Here is a 14,395-nt window from a genome sequence, read left to right as displayed (position 1 = left end):
ATGGTGTCCCATGACTTGAAACATGATCTGCATGTCAGAGCCTGTGTTCCAGTTGTTCTGTAGACAAACATAAGAGCTGTAGCTGTAACTGTAGCCTCACAAGGAAGCTTGACAGTACAAATGGCCCACAAGGCACGCTCTGGCAGGATGTTAGGACCAACATGGCATGCAGGTGACCCCCGAGGTGTGAGGGCATCTTGTCACCAGTTTGTTGCACATGAATTACGTGATGAAGCATCTATAGGTGATCGAGAAAGATGCTCGACAATGATCTGTCTTGTGTTGAGGTATCTGGGGGGAGGAGGCAGGGTCAGGATGATATAACAGATAAATTCCAAGTCAGCATGTAAATGTCTGATGAGACATACAAAGCAAGCATCGTCAGAGGTGCTGCTGCTGACGTGCCGAGTCCACCAGGGTGAACCACGTGAGAGGGCTGTCCTTGTTGAGGGGAGGCAGCTTAGTGAAGTGGCCAGGAGGGAAGGGTGACCAGAGCGAGCACGAAATCTGGTGCTAGACGAAGGTGGTACTCTCATCACAGCAATGGTGAAAGGCGACAGTGGTATAGTACCCAACATAACAGTCATAGTGGGGGAGCACTTCGCGGTGTCACATATCGTGGCAGATGTGGTAGGCGTGGAAGACACTGGTGCAAATGCTGGTGACATGGACGACATGACCAGTGTGATATGAACAGCTGTGGCCATTATGTTGTGGAAGAGTCCAAAATGCTTTATCTGAGTGGAGAGGGTGACAGTGCCCAAAGGCTGAAAAAAAAAGACACAATTTGGAAGGGTTGATACACACCCCTATTGCACAGTCTGATGTGGGTCCTGGATCTTGTTTGATCACCATTTGTTCAAGCTGGGCATTCGTTGTGCTATAACTTTAAATGCCAAAGATGGTTGCAGCGAAACCCAATCAGGAGACGTGAAGGCAGCATGGAAAGCAACATTCAACATACTAGAGATGACACCATGATTATAGGGGTTGGCACACAACATCCAATGTGTAATATGGTGATGATGCCCTGATCGTGGAAAACACTGTTGACAACAAACAGCAATAATCACTGATGAAGGACAACACAATGTAAAAATGCACAATAATGGAGTCACCACTGGGTACTCCAGCACTACATTGTAGTAGAAAGGACTAGAGACAAATTTTTCAATAATATACACTTTATTAACAGTGTCTTCACAGAAATCTCGTGGCAAATAATAACATTGGCATACAAAACATAACTAAAAGAAAGCATGCAAGGAAGAACAAGTAAAAGAAGTCCTTTCTCACAGAGGTGGTGGTTGACTCATGCTGAGCCGACAGCTGCCACAAGATTTATGATGAATATTTCAGTTTAATTTAGCATAATATTCTGCCATGTTTCTAATATAATTTACTTAAAACTCCAACCTTAATTTTAATAGTGCCCTTGTTCTGTTTGAGATTTTCTTCTCATTTTGCTTTATCATACAAGCTCATTTTGTATTGTTTAAGTACCTGTATTAAATAATTTCTCCTTTTGTCTACTCTTTATAATCTTCATTTTCCAAAATGCTGATCTTGTTGCCTAATATAATCTAATACACAACACCTTATTTTTAAATAAATTCTTATCATTGTGGATATATTGAAGAAATTTCAGATAAAATGGCAATATTGATCAAAAAATATTTTCCAAGGATATCGTGACAGTCGATGCACCAACAAACATTCTGATGAGGAGAGAGAAAAGAGCTCTTCAAAGAGGCACAGAAACTGCTAAGTAATGACAAATCTCACTACATGACAATAATGAGGCTCTTAAATGCAAAAGTAAGAGAAAAACTAAATGATGTTTCTTCAGTAGGAAACTGGGTATTACAGCAGAAATGATAGGGGTCGAGTGCCGAGGACAACAAGTATGTCCTTAAGACAAACTGTCCAAAGAAAATTCATATAAACTGGACTTTATAAGGAAAAAATGGAATTAAAAATAAACTGACAAAGTAAGGTGTATTTCATGTCTACAACCATATACATAATTGCAACAGTGCCATTGTTTAATTAAAACAAACATAATAAGCACTTAATGTTTCAACAAGAGAGTTATATAGAGAATAATGGTTAAATTTACTTATCTGTTGTGACATGGCCATTGTCTTGGGGTTTTCGAAACTACAGGAGGGAAATGCTTTCTTACAGCACTAGTTGTCATGTATTTTCCATTTTCATAATCATGTTCACATCAATTACTGCATTTTTTTTCTTCCAACATTTCCCAGATCTGACAACTGACTAGCAACAACTAAATGTCTGCTAGCTACTTCCTTGGTCTAGCATGAGCCTTTATCTCAAAGTTAAACAATACACTGAATTAACAGCATCATTAGAATACATAATTTTACAAAATTATAATTAGAAATTATGTATGCACACCAACTTGACTGTCTCAGTAGGTTTATAATAAAAAAGTGATGATATGACATTATTTGTTCCCCTATACCATGTCTGTTTTATACCAAATGTTGTAAAATGTAAATTGTAAACAATTAATTTTTAAATATGTAAATCTCTAATAAATTTCTCAGTTACTGTGATTAGTAACTTTTATGTATATTCCAAGTGTTGCGATTACACAACACAAATAAGAACATGCATGAAGTACTAAATATGTTATTGCAAAAAGAGGTCTGATATTTCATACAAGACCACAGTACAAAAGCTAGTCCTAGACAAAGATACAAAACTTGATTCATCCTGAGAGCAGGGTTAAAACTACTATGAGTTCTTAGAATCATGAAATGAGAGAGGGGTGGCTCCACTCGCAGGTTATATGAACTAAAATCAAATGTAACTATATGGTTTCAAGACCTTTTCAAGTCTGAGACATCTGTGATATATAAGACTGAAATGATGAACAAAATCCTGGCCTTGGTACAAAATTTCATTCGTCGTTTCAGTCTCCGTATACACATCATGTATGAAGTAAGTTTGTTGATCGATGTCTCAAGGTGGTGCTGGCACAGGCAGGTTGGGTAGCAATTGCTTGTGTTGGCTCCTCACAAAACATTCTAGCTGCCACAGCAGTGGTGCCAGTGCAAGACAAGTGCTACTCGGTGGGTAACCACACCAACTCCAAAGCTACATTTTTTGACTGAGCAAGTTACTTTAAACATTAAGTTACACATCACTTATCAGTCTTGATTTTCCTGTGATGACTCTCTGGAACTTTCTAAATACAAGAAGCTATGTTACATGATTGAGTTATTGCTCTTTTCAATATGACAGTTGAAGCAAGCCTTCACTGACCATAATTATCCTCCCATCCTTGTACAAAAACAAATCTCCCATGCCTTATCTTTCCAGTCTCCCACCACCTCCCATAGCCTCACCATCCAGCCACAGAGAAGCATTCCCCACGTAACTCAGTACCACCCAATATTGCAGCAACTGAATTACATTCTCTGCAAGGGTTTCAGTTACCTCTCATGGTGCCTTTAAATGTGAAATGTCATGCCCACTACCCTTCCCACCCCTCCCACAGTGGTATTTTGCCGTCCACCAAACCTACACAATACACTTGTCCATCCTTACACAACCCCTGCTCCCAATCCCTTATCTCATGGCTCATTACCTGTAATAGACCTAGATGCAAGACCTGTCCCATACATCCTCACAGCACCACCACTTACTCCAGTCCAGTCACTAACATCACCTATCCCACCAAAGGCAGGGCTACCTGTGAAACCAGTCATGTGGTCTACAAGCTAAGCTGCAACCACTGTGCTGCATTCTGTATAGGCATGACAACCAACAAGCTTTCTGTCCTCAGGGATGGCCACCAATGACCTGTGGCCGAGGTACAAGTAGACCACCCTGTTGCTGAACACACTGCCAAAACATGTTATCCTTCATTTCAATTACCAATACACAGCCTGTGCCATATGGATCCTTCCCACCAACTTCTCTGAATTACGCAGGTGAGAACTTTCCCTGCAATACATCCTATGGTCCTGTAATCCTCCTGGCGTCAACCTTTATTAGTCACTGTCCTCACTGACCCAGCCCCTTCCCTGCTGCCATTCCAGCGCTACACAGCCGTCATTCCACCACCACACCCAGTCTCCCCCCCCCCCCCCTCATTACTTCACCCCCCTCCACCCCACGTCTCCCCTGCCTGCCTGCCAACAACCTGCAACACTTTACTGTCTGCCATCTCCACCATACTATCCCTCCCCCCTCCCCCCCCCCCCCAGTCTCTTCCTTTCCTCAACCCAGTTACCAATTCCATCATGCACTGGTGCTGCTACTTGCAGCGTGGTTTCAATTTCCTGACACTATAGTCATGTAGTCATGTGTGTGAGTTGCGTTTGCAGAAGTGTTTGTTTGCATATGTGTGTCTGTTGTTGACCAAGGCCACTGGCCAAAAGCTATAAGTGTGAAAATCTTTTTGTTGTGTTTATCTGCGACTCAGCACCTCTGCTATTTGGTGAGTAGCAACTTTCTCACAATATTGTCAATTAACTAAATCAAATTTTTAAAATTGATTAAAAGTGCACCTCATAAAGATATGTATATACTTACGAGTACTTAAAAAACAACGCGTTAGGTGTAACAGTGCAACAGGAAATATATAATAACATTTTATGTGTCTGTAAATTGTAATTTTGCTTTATTTTGTTGTACACACAATAGTGGCTGCAGAGGGAATGTAGTAGACCAAGTTTTATGTAGGAACCTATGCCTGGAAACGTCATCCAACAATGAATGTCAGAGTTATAGGTGCTAGTGCCTGTGAATGTATGTAAATACAGGGTGATTCCGAGATGGTGTTACAAACACTCTAGCATCATGGAGAAGGATAAATGTATCAGTTTGAGGTATGGTTACTTGTACTGGGAACAAACAAGTCACAAGTTACAAGAGAAAACTATTGTGATACCCCTGACAGTGAAATATATACATGTACTGGTACTATTGTTGCTAAGATTTGAAGGGTATGTAGCATTGAGAGATAATAGTATGGAACAAATCAAGGCAAAAATATGCAGTAAACATGGTCTCTAATGTGCATGCCATAGGAGCTGTGAATGTTTGTTGATCTTCAATACTTTGAAACATGTCTTCTCCATTGAACAAGTGTTCATAGCTCCTAAGGTATGCATTTTAGAGCCCATGTTTACTGAACATTTTGCCTTGTTTTGATCCATACCTCCACCTCTGAAACTTGCCTACTGCACAATCCTAACAACAACAGTGCTAGCACATGTATTCCACTGTCAGAGGTATCAGAAAGGTCTTCGCTTATAACTTGGTTGTTTCTGCTACAGGGAACTTTACCTCAAATTGATACGTTTATCCATCTCCATCATTCTTGAAAGTTTGTAGCATCATCAAGGAATACCCTTTATATACACATACATTAACAGGCACCGGGGCCTATAACTTTGATGCTCTGTAGTGTTGTTCGATGATGTAAAAGTAAGTAAAACTTGGTCTACTAAGTCCTCTCTACAGCCTCTAGAAGTGAGTAACATGGATTGTTAAACACACTGTGTTTGCTGTAACATAGTGTAACAAACATTGTAACTGCAACCACAACACAGATGTTACATCTCTCTTACTCTGTCTGTGTAGAAAAATTGTAAAACACACCCATTACTCCCAACTGAAAATTATCTGATGGAGATCACAGGCAAAGACTAAATAAATAAATGTTAGTTTCACTGAAACCAGTTTGTCACATCTTTTCCCCTACCACAGTAATTTTTCACAATTACTTTGGCTGCTTGGTAATTGAGCTGGAAGAGATAATTAGACTTCATGCAACTTTATTTTGTTCACCCAATAGTAAATAATTAATTATTTCATTACCAATATCTGCAAGCCTATTTTTTTACAATAAGTGTTGTATTTTAGGATCTGCAGATATTTATGGACACTGCAACAGATGGTGTCATATACTTCAGCATGGGGAGCAATATCAAAAGCACAGACTTCCCAGAAGAAATGAGGAATATGTTCCTCAAGGTATTCTCCAAGCTGAAACAAAAAGTTCTATGGAAACTTGAGACAGAATCTCTGCCAAATCAACCTGCTAATGTGAAGATTAGCAAATGGTTGCCACAGAGTGACATTCTCGGTAAGTAACCAGCAGACAATGCCTACTCACTTGTGTCTGGCTTCCTGCCTGCCTGCATTAATTCACTGACCCAATGTCTTCAGCTACTGACCATGAATTCTTGTGTTCTCTGGTGGATTATATTCTGCTTTCATTATATGTTTGTAAGAAATGGTGTGAGGCCTGCAAAGCATTTAGAGTTTGAGTTGGTCCGTGACGTGTACTCTAGTAACAGCACTGTTAGTGCGTAGCCCACAAATGGCTAATATGTAGGCCTAAGACCTGGTCACAAACTTAGTTTTAATTGCGGTAACTGACTGTGCCATTGGTTCTACTTAGAATATTTTATACATTATCGATGAAATGATGCATAGCACTGGGGTAATATTCTTCAGTATTTATCATTTTACAAACTGGTTTTCAGCTGTTGCTTCATTGTGAGGTACAAAGATTTCACAGCCAGATACCAGGCACCCAGTCCTCTGCCTGCTGCAGATGATGCTTATATCTGCTCAGCTACTCAGACATGCCTCCTGACCCATCTGACACAGGTTCAGTCTGTAAGAAGCCCCCTCAAAATTTGAGAATCTCACATAAGGTCCTGTGCAAACTTTGCATCCTTAATAGAAACGTTTTGGCATAAAAGTGACTGACTGTGGATTGTTTCCAGTGTGAATCTTCCAGCCTGCTACAAAGTGTGCCTGCCAGTAGTGTACTGGTGGGTAGAGATTGTGTGCCACACTGGGACTCAAATCAAGGCCCTTGCCTTCCACAGAAAGTGATGCAGTGACCACACACAGATTGTGACTAAGCCATTCCTCTGCCATACCCTTTCTCCCAAGAATGCTAATCCTGCAAGACATTTAGGGGACCTTTTCTAGCGTTTGGAAAGCAGGGAAGTGGCACAGAGGGATTGAAGCTGTGAGGTGGCTGGTTAGGAATACCTGTAAATTGTAGGGCTCTACATTAGAGTCCTGGTCTGAAGCTCATTTTCAGTCCATCACACAATTCATAACAGTGCCTATTCCACAGAGTGTGAGATTCATTCCCATTGCATACAATCATTAACTGGTTTTGGTTACAATTACCTAAGTGAAACTATTTTACTAATTTATTTTGTGTGGCTTTTAATAAATTTATTGTCATAAAAACTGAAGGGTTAAATTTTTGTTAGAACTATTAGTTCCTTCCTCCATGAGAGAGGAGGGTCAGTTTGGGGAAGATACAGAAGGGAGAGCTGGATACTTAGACACCAGGATAACAGGGACGCACCTGTTACCAACATGTGTGTCGGTTCAAATGGTTCAAATGGCTCTGAGCACTATGGGAGTCAAGTTCTGAGGGCATTAGTCCACTAGAACTTAGGAATACTTAAACCTAACTAACCTAAGTACAGCACATACATCCATGCCCGAGGCAGGATTCGAACCTGCAACCGTAGCAGTCTCGTGGTTCCAGACTGCAGCGCCTAGAACCGCGCGGCCACTTCGGCCGGCAATATATGTGTGTGTGTGTGTGTGTGTGTGTGTGTGTGTGTGTGTGTGTGTGTGTGTGTCACAATACTAAAGAAGCAGCCTGACAAAAAAAAGCGGATCACCCAGAAGGGGTTGGCTGGGAGGGTGTGATGCTATTTCAGTGTTTACAATATAAGAGTCAAATTGACAGAGAAAGTTGCAGTATGAGCTCACTTATCAGTATGATGTTGCCTGGATGCATGCTCTTATTTGATTGGGGAAGGTGTCATAAAGACATTGTATCCTGTCTTGATGGAAGTTGGCCAACAACTGTTGTAACTAAGCCCATGATATCCTTGATGCTGACACTGGGACAGAGTTTACATCCAAGCTGGCGCCACACATGTTCTGCTGGGGATAGGCCTGGGAATACTGCTGGTCACAGAAGTAACTCAATGTCACACAAACAGTTCATGAGACAGGAAACATGAAAGATAGCCTAAAACATGAGGTCATAAGATATCCATGACATTCCACTGTTCTGCCAGAGTTCCCTCAGTCACTAGCAGACATGATCTCAATCATACTGTACAGTCCCTACAACCAAGATACCAGAATTAACTCTGCCGTGCCTCTCAAAAATATTGGAAGAATGAGGCTTCAAATCTGCCTCAGTTACTTACCCAGGTTTCAACTACAGTAATCTAGCCTACTTCAGAAGCATAATATAAACTAATACATGCCAGAATAAGACACGGTCAAACATAAAAAGCTAAAGTTACTTAGCTGAGGAACAGCCCCGGCCCACTTTGTGGAAAGCAGTCGGTTAGCCACGGACACTACATTGGAAGTTACTCTAGCTGAAACCTGGGTAAAGACTAGTAATATTTCGCAGCTGAGGCAGATTTTTGACATATTAATTTATCACACTTGCTGACAAGGCTGCAACATGTTAAAAATTCTTAAATGAGGCTTCTCACCAGGTCACCATCATATTCTCCAACAAAGGTGATCTGGGATTGTGCAGAACTGCCATTCTTCACTGAAAACATTGTGACTTCATTAATCAGCTGTCCATGCTTCCCAGTCATGGCACCACTCTAAATCTACCCATTTGCTTTGTGCTTTTAACAGCACTGTGTATGTGGAATGATAATTCCCTAGTCCGGCTCTGCTAGTCTCTGATCAATGGTGCGTGATGACACAGAATGTTACAGAGAGTTTATTACTTGTTCTCAGGTGGCGCATGCAGTTGTGAAGGGGTTACAATGTGCTCAGTACAGAATACGGTGACCCTCCCTTGTGATGGTTGGCGGTGGTGAACTGGAACCTTGACAGTGAGAATGCCTGCCCTCACATTCCCATGCAGGTGGACATTGCGGCACTGTCACATTCGAATACCTCACAAATCTGGATACTACACAATCCAACCAGCCAGCCAAATGGAGACTCAAAATGAGGCCACTTTCAAGCTCGGTCACATGCTGAGGGCACTGCCTCACGCAAGACTGTGGCACCTCCTTTACTATATTTTTACCACTCAAAAGAAGAAATTAAAGTTTTAAGCTGCTGGTAATATTAAACTCATTGTTACTGCACTAGTTTGTGTAGTGTCTCTGTCTGTATGTCTATGAATAAAACTGTCTCCATCGGCTCCCACAGCATACGCAATTTCGTACACGTAAACAAGTTACTTTCATGGTGGAGAAGCAGGCGCCGACTCTGACAGTTGTCTGTAAAATTCTTGAAATGCAAGAGAAATAAAACTTCTATAGGATCTTCTTGAACTGGAACACTGCCATTCACATTTGGTCATTCGATGATTGTCTGCGACTGAAATGAGTTCTTTTTAGAAGAGAAGACCGTCTCTACTCTTTTGACCATTTTATTGAAGTAGGTTCTGCAGCAAACATCAACCACCAAATGTTAGAAGTCCTATACAGGCTTGTAGTACATAATAGTTCATCACAGAATCATTTGATCAATATTAAATACGCACAATTACCTTTGAAATGCAACACACTGTATTATGAATGTTACTAAACTACACATTAACATTACATATTGCTTGTGCATCTCAAAAAATAAATAAATACATAAACAAATACAATATGGTGGCTAACAATGACTGTTTCATTGCACACACTTTCTACATGTCCTCTCATCATCCTGTCTCGTAAATAAGTCCAGTCACATTCCAATTTTCTTACTTTTCTTCACTCGCCTTGGATCAACATGGAGTCAAGGAATAAACATTTTGTTCAAGCAGGCAAAACGCACTACCTCGTGATATATCTTCACTTTGAACCAATAACAGTAGAAAGGTCATTGAACCGATCACTCTCTTCTGGCAGCTAGTATAGGCCAAAGGATATTATACTCCGTGTCCTCCACAGTGATCACTCAATGTTTCATACTGTTCCTGCCCCATAAATAGCCTCCCAATCCTGGTAAGCAACTCTTAATCATTTACATGCTCACCGGTGGTGAGTACATGTACAAAATTACTTTGACATCTGACTGTGTCTCCTGATTGCTTAATTTTTTTTGTCACATACTGTATTTCACCTCCTGATCATAAGTACCACTCAGCAATCAGGTCTCTCAATTTTTTTAGTTTTCTTGAGTGAATTCTCCTTTGGATGTAATTTACTTTTCCATCTATACATATATGTGGTTAACATGTAGCATTTAACTGACTTAAATCTGCATGCCAATATTGTATTGTTTGTGGGCTGTAAGAAATCTGATATTGGTCTCTTCAAATTTGGAGTCCTAATATAGACCTCAAACTTATGGGACTGAGCTGTGGAAGACTCGTTTCAAATTAAAATTATGTAAAATACTACCAAGCACTTTAAGCAAGGCCACAGTCGCTCACTGCCTTTTAGCAAAGAATGGCGCAAGGTATGACAGCAGAATTCGATAAATAATTGGCAATAAAAATGCAAAGGATGATTTACAAGATGTCTTTGCAAATTTGGGCATGCTTAGAAGGTGACAGGGTGTCAGATTCAGCTCTGGGATGTGAAGCTCATGCAGAAATTCTAGTCCAGTGCCATAATGCACTAAGGTAGTACCAAAAGCCTTTTAGTATACTGTGTGTACACTCTAGCCTCCAACTATCAATGCTGTTTATCCACTAGTGGTAGCTTAATATTTACTTGATTACCCTGGTACTTTTCAAGGGCTTGTTTTAAGAACACATTGTCCATAAATAAAGCTTTGATTTAGAAACAATTGTGTCCAAAAAATGTCCTGCATTTAACTTTCTTTGATGCATGACAGTAAGAAGGCTAAGTGAATTTTCTCTCATTAGAATACAACAGTTCTCAAAAAAATTTGTTGGGCTCTTGCAGACACATGTATCACTACTGCTTTTTAGATTCCATGGATGTGACAATCAGTTTTCACAATTTCATTTCTACAGATTTCTCCATCCTACCAAACTGAAAGACTGATAGTAAGAGTTTGCACTTATGAACTACATGGAAATATTTGCTTAATAAAAGAAATAAGAACAACAAGAGAAACATTCATACATAAGATGCTATTTGCCACTGTGATCTACATTACTGTTTTCTTAGATCAAAGATAATTGCAAAAATATTATATGGTGAATGTACAACATATGACATTAACTGAGAGCAGGGGAGAGAGTTGCACCTAAGAACACACAATGTTTTTTGTCAGTACTTCAGTCTAGGGACTGGTTTTAGAATCAGAAGGAATGCACGCTGGAGATTGCCATAAGCAGTTCCGGTCATTTTCTACAGTTTTTGTTGTTGTTAGGCATGAGGTTATGTTTTGCACAGCATTTGTAAATATTTTGCACTCTAGACATATAAGTGCTGTACAACAAACTAAAACTATTTGAAATATATTGCTAATTTCTTCTGGTATAGAATTTCATGGTGAGTAAAATTTTATATATTTTTAAAATTGTTTATGTAACATGTGGAAAGTTAAGCTGTACTTTGGTTGTGCATCATCTTGTACTTTGAAACAGAAGAAAATCTTTTACAATGGAACATGTATTACTTACAAATTATCTTGTCTTGAAAATGGAAATTTGTGTTTATTTGCAATAACTTCTATTTGAAATCGTGTATACCATGTAATTGGTTTTTTATCATACTTCTGCTTAATTTGATTTCACTTAGTGACTGGTGCTGTGTAGTAGAGTAATAACATAACAGATAGACTGTTAAACACAGTATTGACAAGATTTTTTTGATTGCAGAACTTTCAAATTTCAATCAAATGTTTGTTTGTAGGCACATGATCATGTTGTGTTTTGGAACATGTTTTTGCTTTAAAAAAATAACACAATTTTCTGAAGTAACTGTTTTAATTTGAGGAAAAGATTATACCACATAAAAAGTGAATGGCATCATTGAAAAATGGAGCAAGGGAATATATTAAACTTCTATTAAAGAGCTGGCTAGAAGCAAAGCTTGAAAAGTTACCAAGATACAACACCCTTCCCTACACAAAAGTACATATTTAAAATTGGTTGTTTTGCAGCCCATTGAAATAACTGTCAAAACATACAAAGTTTGATATCCAAGTTCTAGAATATGTGATTCTCTTGTCTTTGTAGAAGTGAGATAATATTTGAAGTAAAATGTGAAAGAAAATGTTATTTGCTCTGAGCCTTAAAAAACATTTTAAATTGTCTTGTTCTTAAGGAGTAGTCACATGAAGCATACTGAGGTGACAAAAATAAGGGGACACCTCCTAATATTGTGTCAGACTTCCTTTTGCTCAGCAGAGTGCAGCAGCTCAACATGGCACCCACTCAAAAAGTTGTCGGAAGTCCCCTGCAGAAATATTGAGCCATGCTGCCTCTATAACCATTCATAATTGCAAAAGTGTTGTCAGCAGAGGATTTTGTGCATGAACTGTTCTCTTCATTAGTTCCATAAATGTTTGATGGTATTCATGCCAGGTGATCTGGATGGCCATATCATTCACTTGAATTATCCAGAATGTTCTTCAAACCAGTCCTGAACAATTGTGGCCTGGTTACATCTTTGGAAACATTCAGTCCATCAGTGACTGCAAATGGTTTACAAGTAGTCAAACATAATCATTTTCAGTCAATGGTTGGTTCATTTGGACGATAGGATCCAGTCCATTCCAAGTAAACACAGCCCATAACATTATGGAGTCACCACCAGCTTGCACAGTGCCTTGGTAATAACTTGGGACCATGGCTTCGTGGGGTCTGCACCACACACAGACCCTGCCAGGTGACAGTGTTCCAGTAGTCTATGATTCATCTGATATGATCAGGAGCCCAGGAGAGGCGCTGCAGGCAATGTCATGCTGCTAGCAAAGGCACTCGCGTCAGTCGCCTACTGCCATAGCCCATATTAATGCCAAATTTCACTGCACTGTCCTAACGAATACATTCAGCATATGGCCCACATTGATTTCTGCAGTTATTTCACACAGTGTTGCTTGTCTCTTAGCAAATGCTGCTGCTCTCAGTCATTAAGTGATGACTATCGGCCACTGCATTGTCCGTGGTGAGAGGTAATGCTTGAAATGTGATATTCTTGTCTCATACTTGACACCATGGATATCTGAAGTTCCTAATAATTACCAAAATGGAATATCCCATGTGTCTAGCTGTGACTACCATTCTGCATTCAAAGTCTGTTAATTCACATCTTGCACCCATAATCACATTGAAAACCTTTTCACATGAATCAGCTGACTGCAAATGACAGCTCTGCTAATGCACTGTCCTTTTATACCTTGTGTATGTGATGCTACCATCATCTGTATATGTTCATCTCTCTATCGAACGACTTTGGTCACCTCAGTGTATGTTCCTTATGTTTGGTGAGCAGGCCTTAAAACCAATTAGTAATGTGTCTGGGTAACCACTGTAATGTTTAACAAAACTTTAATTTTCTTTTTATAATTTTATTTTTCAGCTGTTTACATTTATTTTTGAAGATCCTGATTATATTTCTTACATAATCATATGCTTGGAGTATTTCGATAAGAAACAGATTATTACCCTCAGCCATTCACTTCATGATGATTTGCAGAAAATGAATGTAACAGATGTAAATTACAAATGAAGAGCAAAAAATTGTGGGTATTCTACAGTATTAATTATTTGATTAACCTGTTTTTTGGTTTCATGGCCATGTAAGCAACAGATAAGTTATCTAATTGAATTAATACTATGGGGCAGTTACAGTTTTATGCTTTTAATCATGCTCGTAATCATGAAATTGTTCTACCTAGTGGTGAATCAGTCACATTATTAATGCAATACTTTATTTCCCTACAACTAACATCCATTTATGAGCGTCATTTCTAGTTGCTCTTTATATATTGTACGGTCAGAGAGAGAGAGAGAGAGAGAGAGAGAGAGAGAGAGAGAGAGAGAGAAAGAATAGTATGGTGGAATGATGGGCAGGCATAAACTTAAAGCTGTATTAATAAAATCACTTGCTTCATATGGATACATGCCTTTCCAGGTTGTAATAATCATTTTTTCCCTTGTAGCTCACAGAAATTTGAAGTTCTTTATCACTCATGGAGGAATGATGAGTGTTCAAGAAGCCCTTCACTTTGCTGTCCCACTTCTTGGAGTTCCTATATATGGTGATCAAGAACCAAACTTGTTGAAAGTGCAAAGTCTTGGATATGGCATTATGCTTCTGCTTAATAACATCACTGAAAAATCATTTCAATGGGCAGTAAATGAACTACTTCTGAATCCAAGGTAACGACCACATGTGAGTTGCAAAGCAGTACAAAACACAATATAATTAAAATTTCTATAAGTTAAAGCACTAAAACTTGGGTG

The 14,395-nt window shown here is 39.4% G+C and overlaps 1 protein-coding gene across 2 annotated transcripts in view; it reads left to right on the top strand.

Moving 5' to 3' along the window:
• Positions 1–14,395, top strand: part of LOC126285459 (UDP-glycosyltransferase UGT5-like) — a 52,791-nt gene that overhangs the window by 33,883 nt on the left and 4,513 nt on the right. For both annotated transcript variants that reach the window (XM_049984867.1, XM_049984868.1), the window contains 2 exons: positions 5,905–6,127; positions 14,092–14,311. In XM_049984867.1, coding sequence (XP_049840824.1) covers positions 5,905–6,127; positions 14,092–14,311 — 443 coding nt within the window. The remainder of the gene's footprint in view (positions 1–5,904; positions 6,128–14,091; positions 14,312–14,395) is intronic.

The sequence above is a fragment of the Schistocerca gregaria genome, chromosome 8 (genome assembly GCF_023897955.1).
Source record: "Schistocerca gregaria isolate iqSchGreg1 chromosome 8, iqSchGreg1.2, whole genome shotgun sequence".
Lineage (NCBI taxonomy): Eukaryota > Metazoa > Arthropoda > Insecta > Orthoptera > Acrididae > Schistocerca > Schistocerca gregaria.
This window is presented reverse-complemented; position numbering and strand designations above follow the sequence as displayed.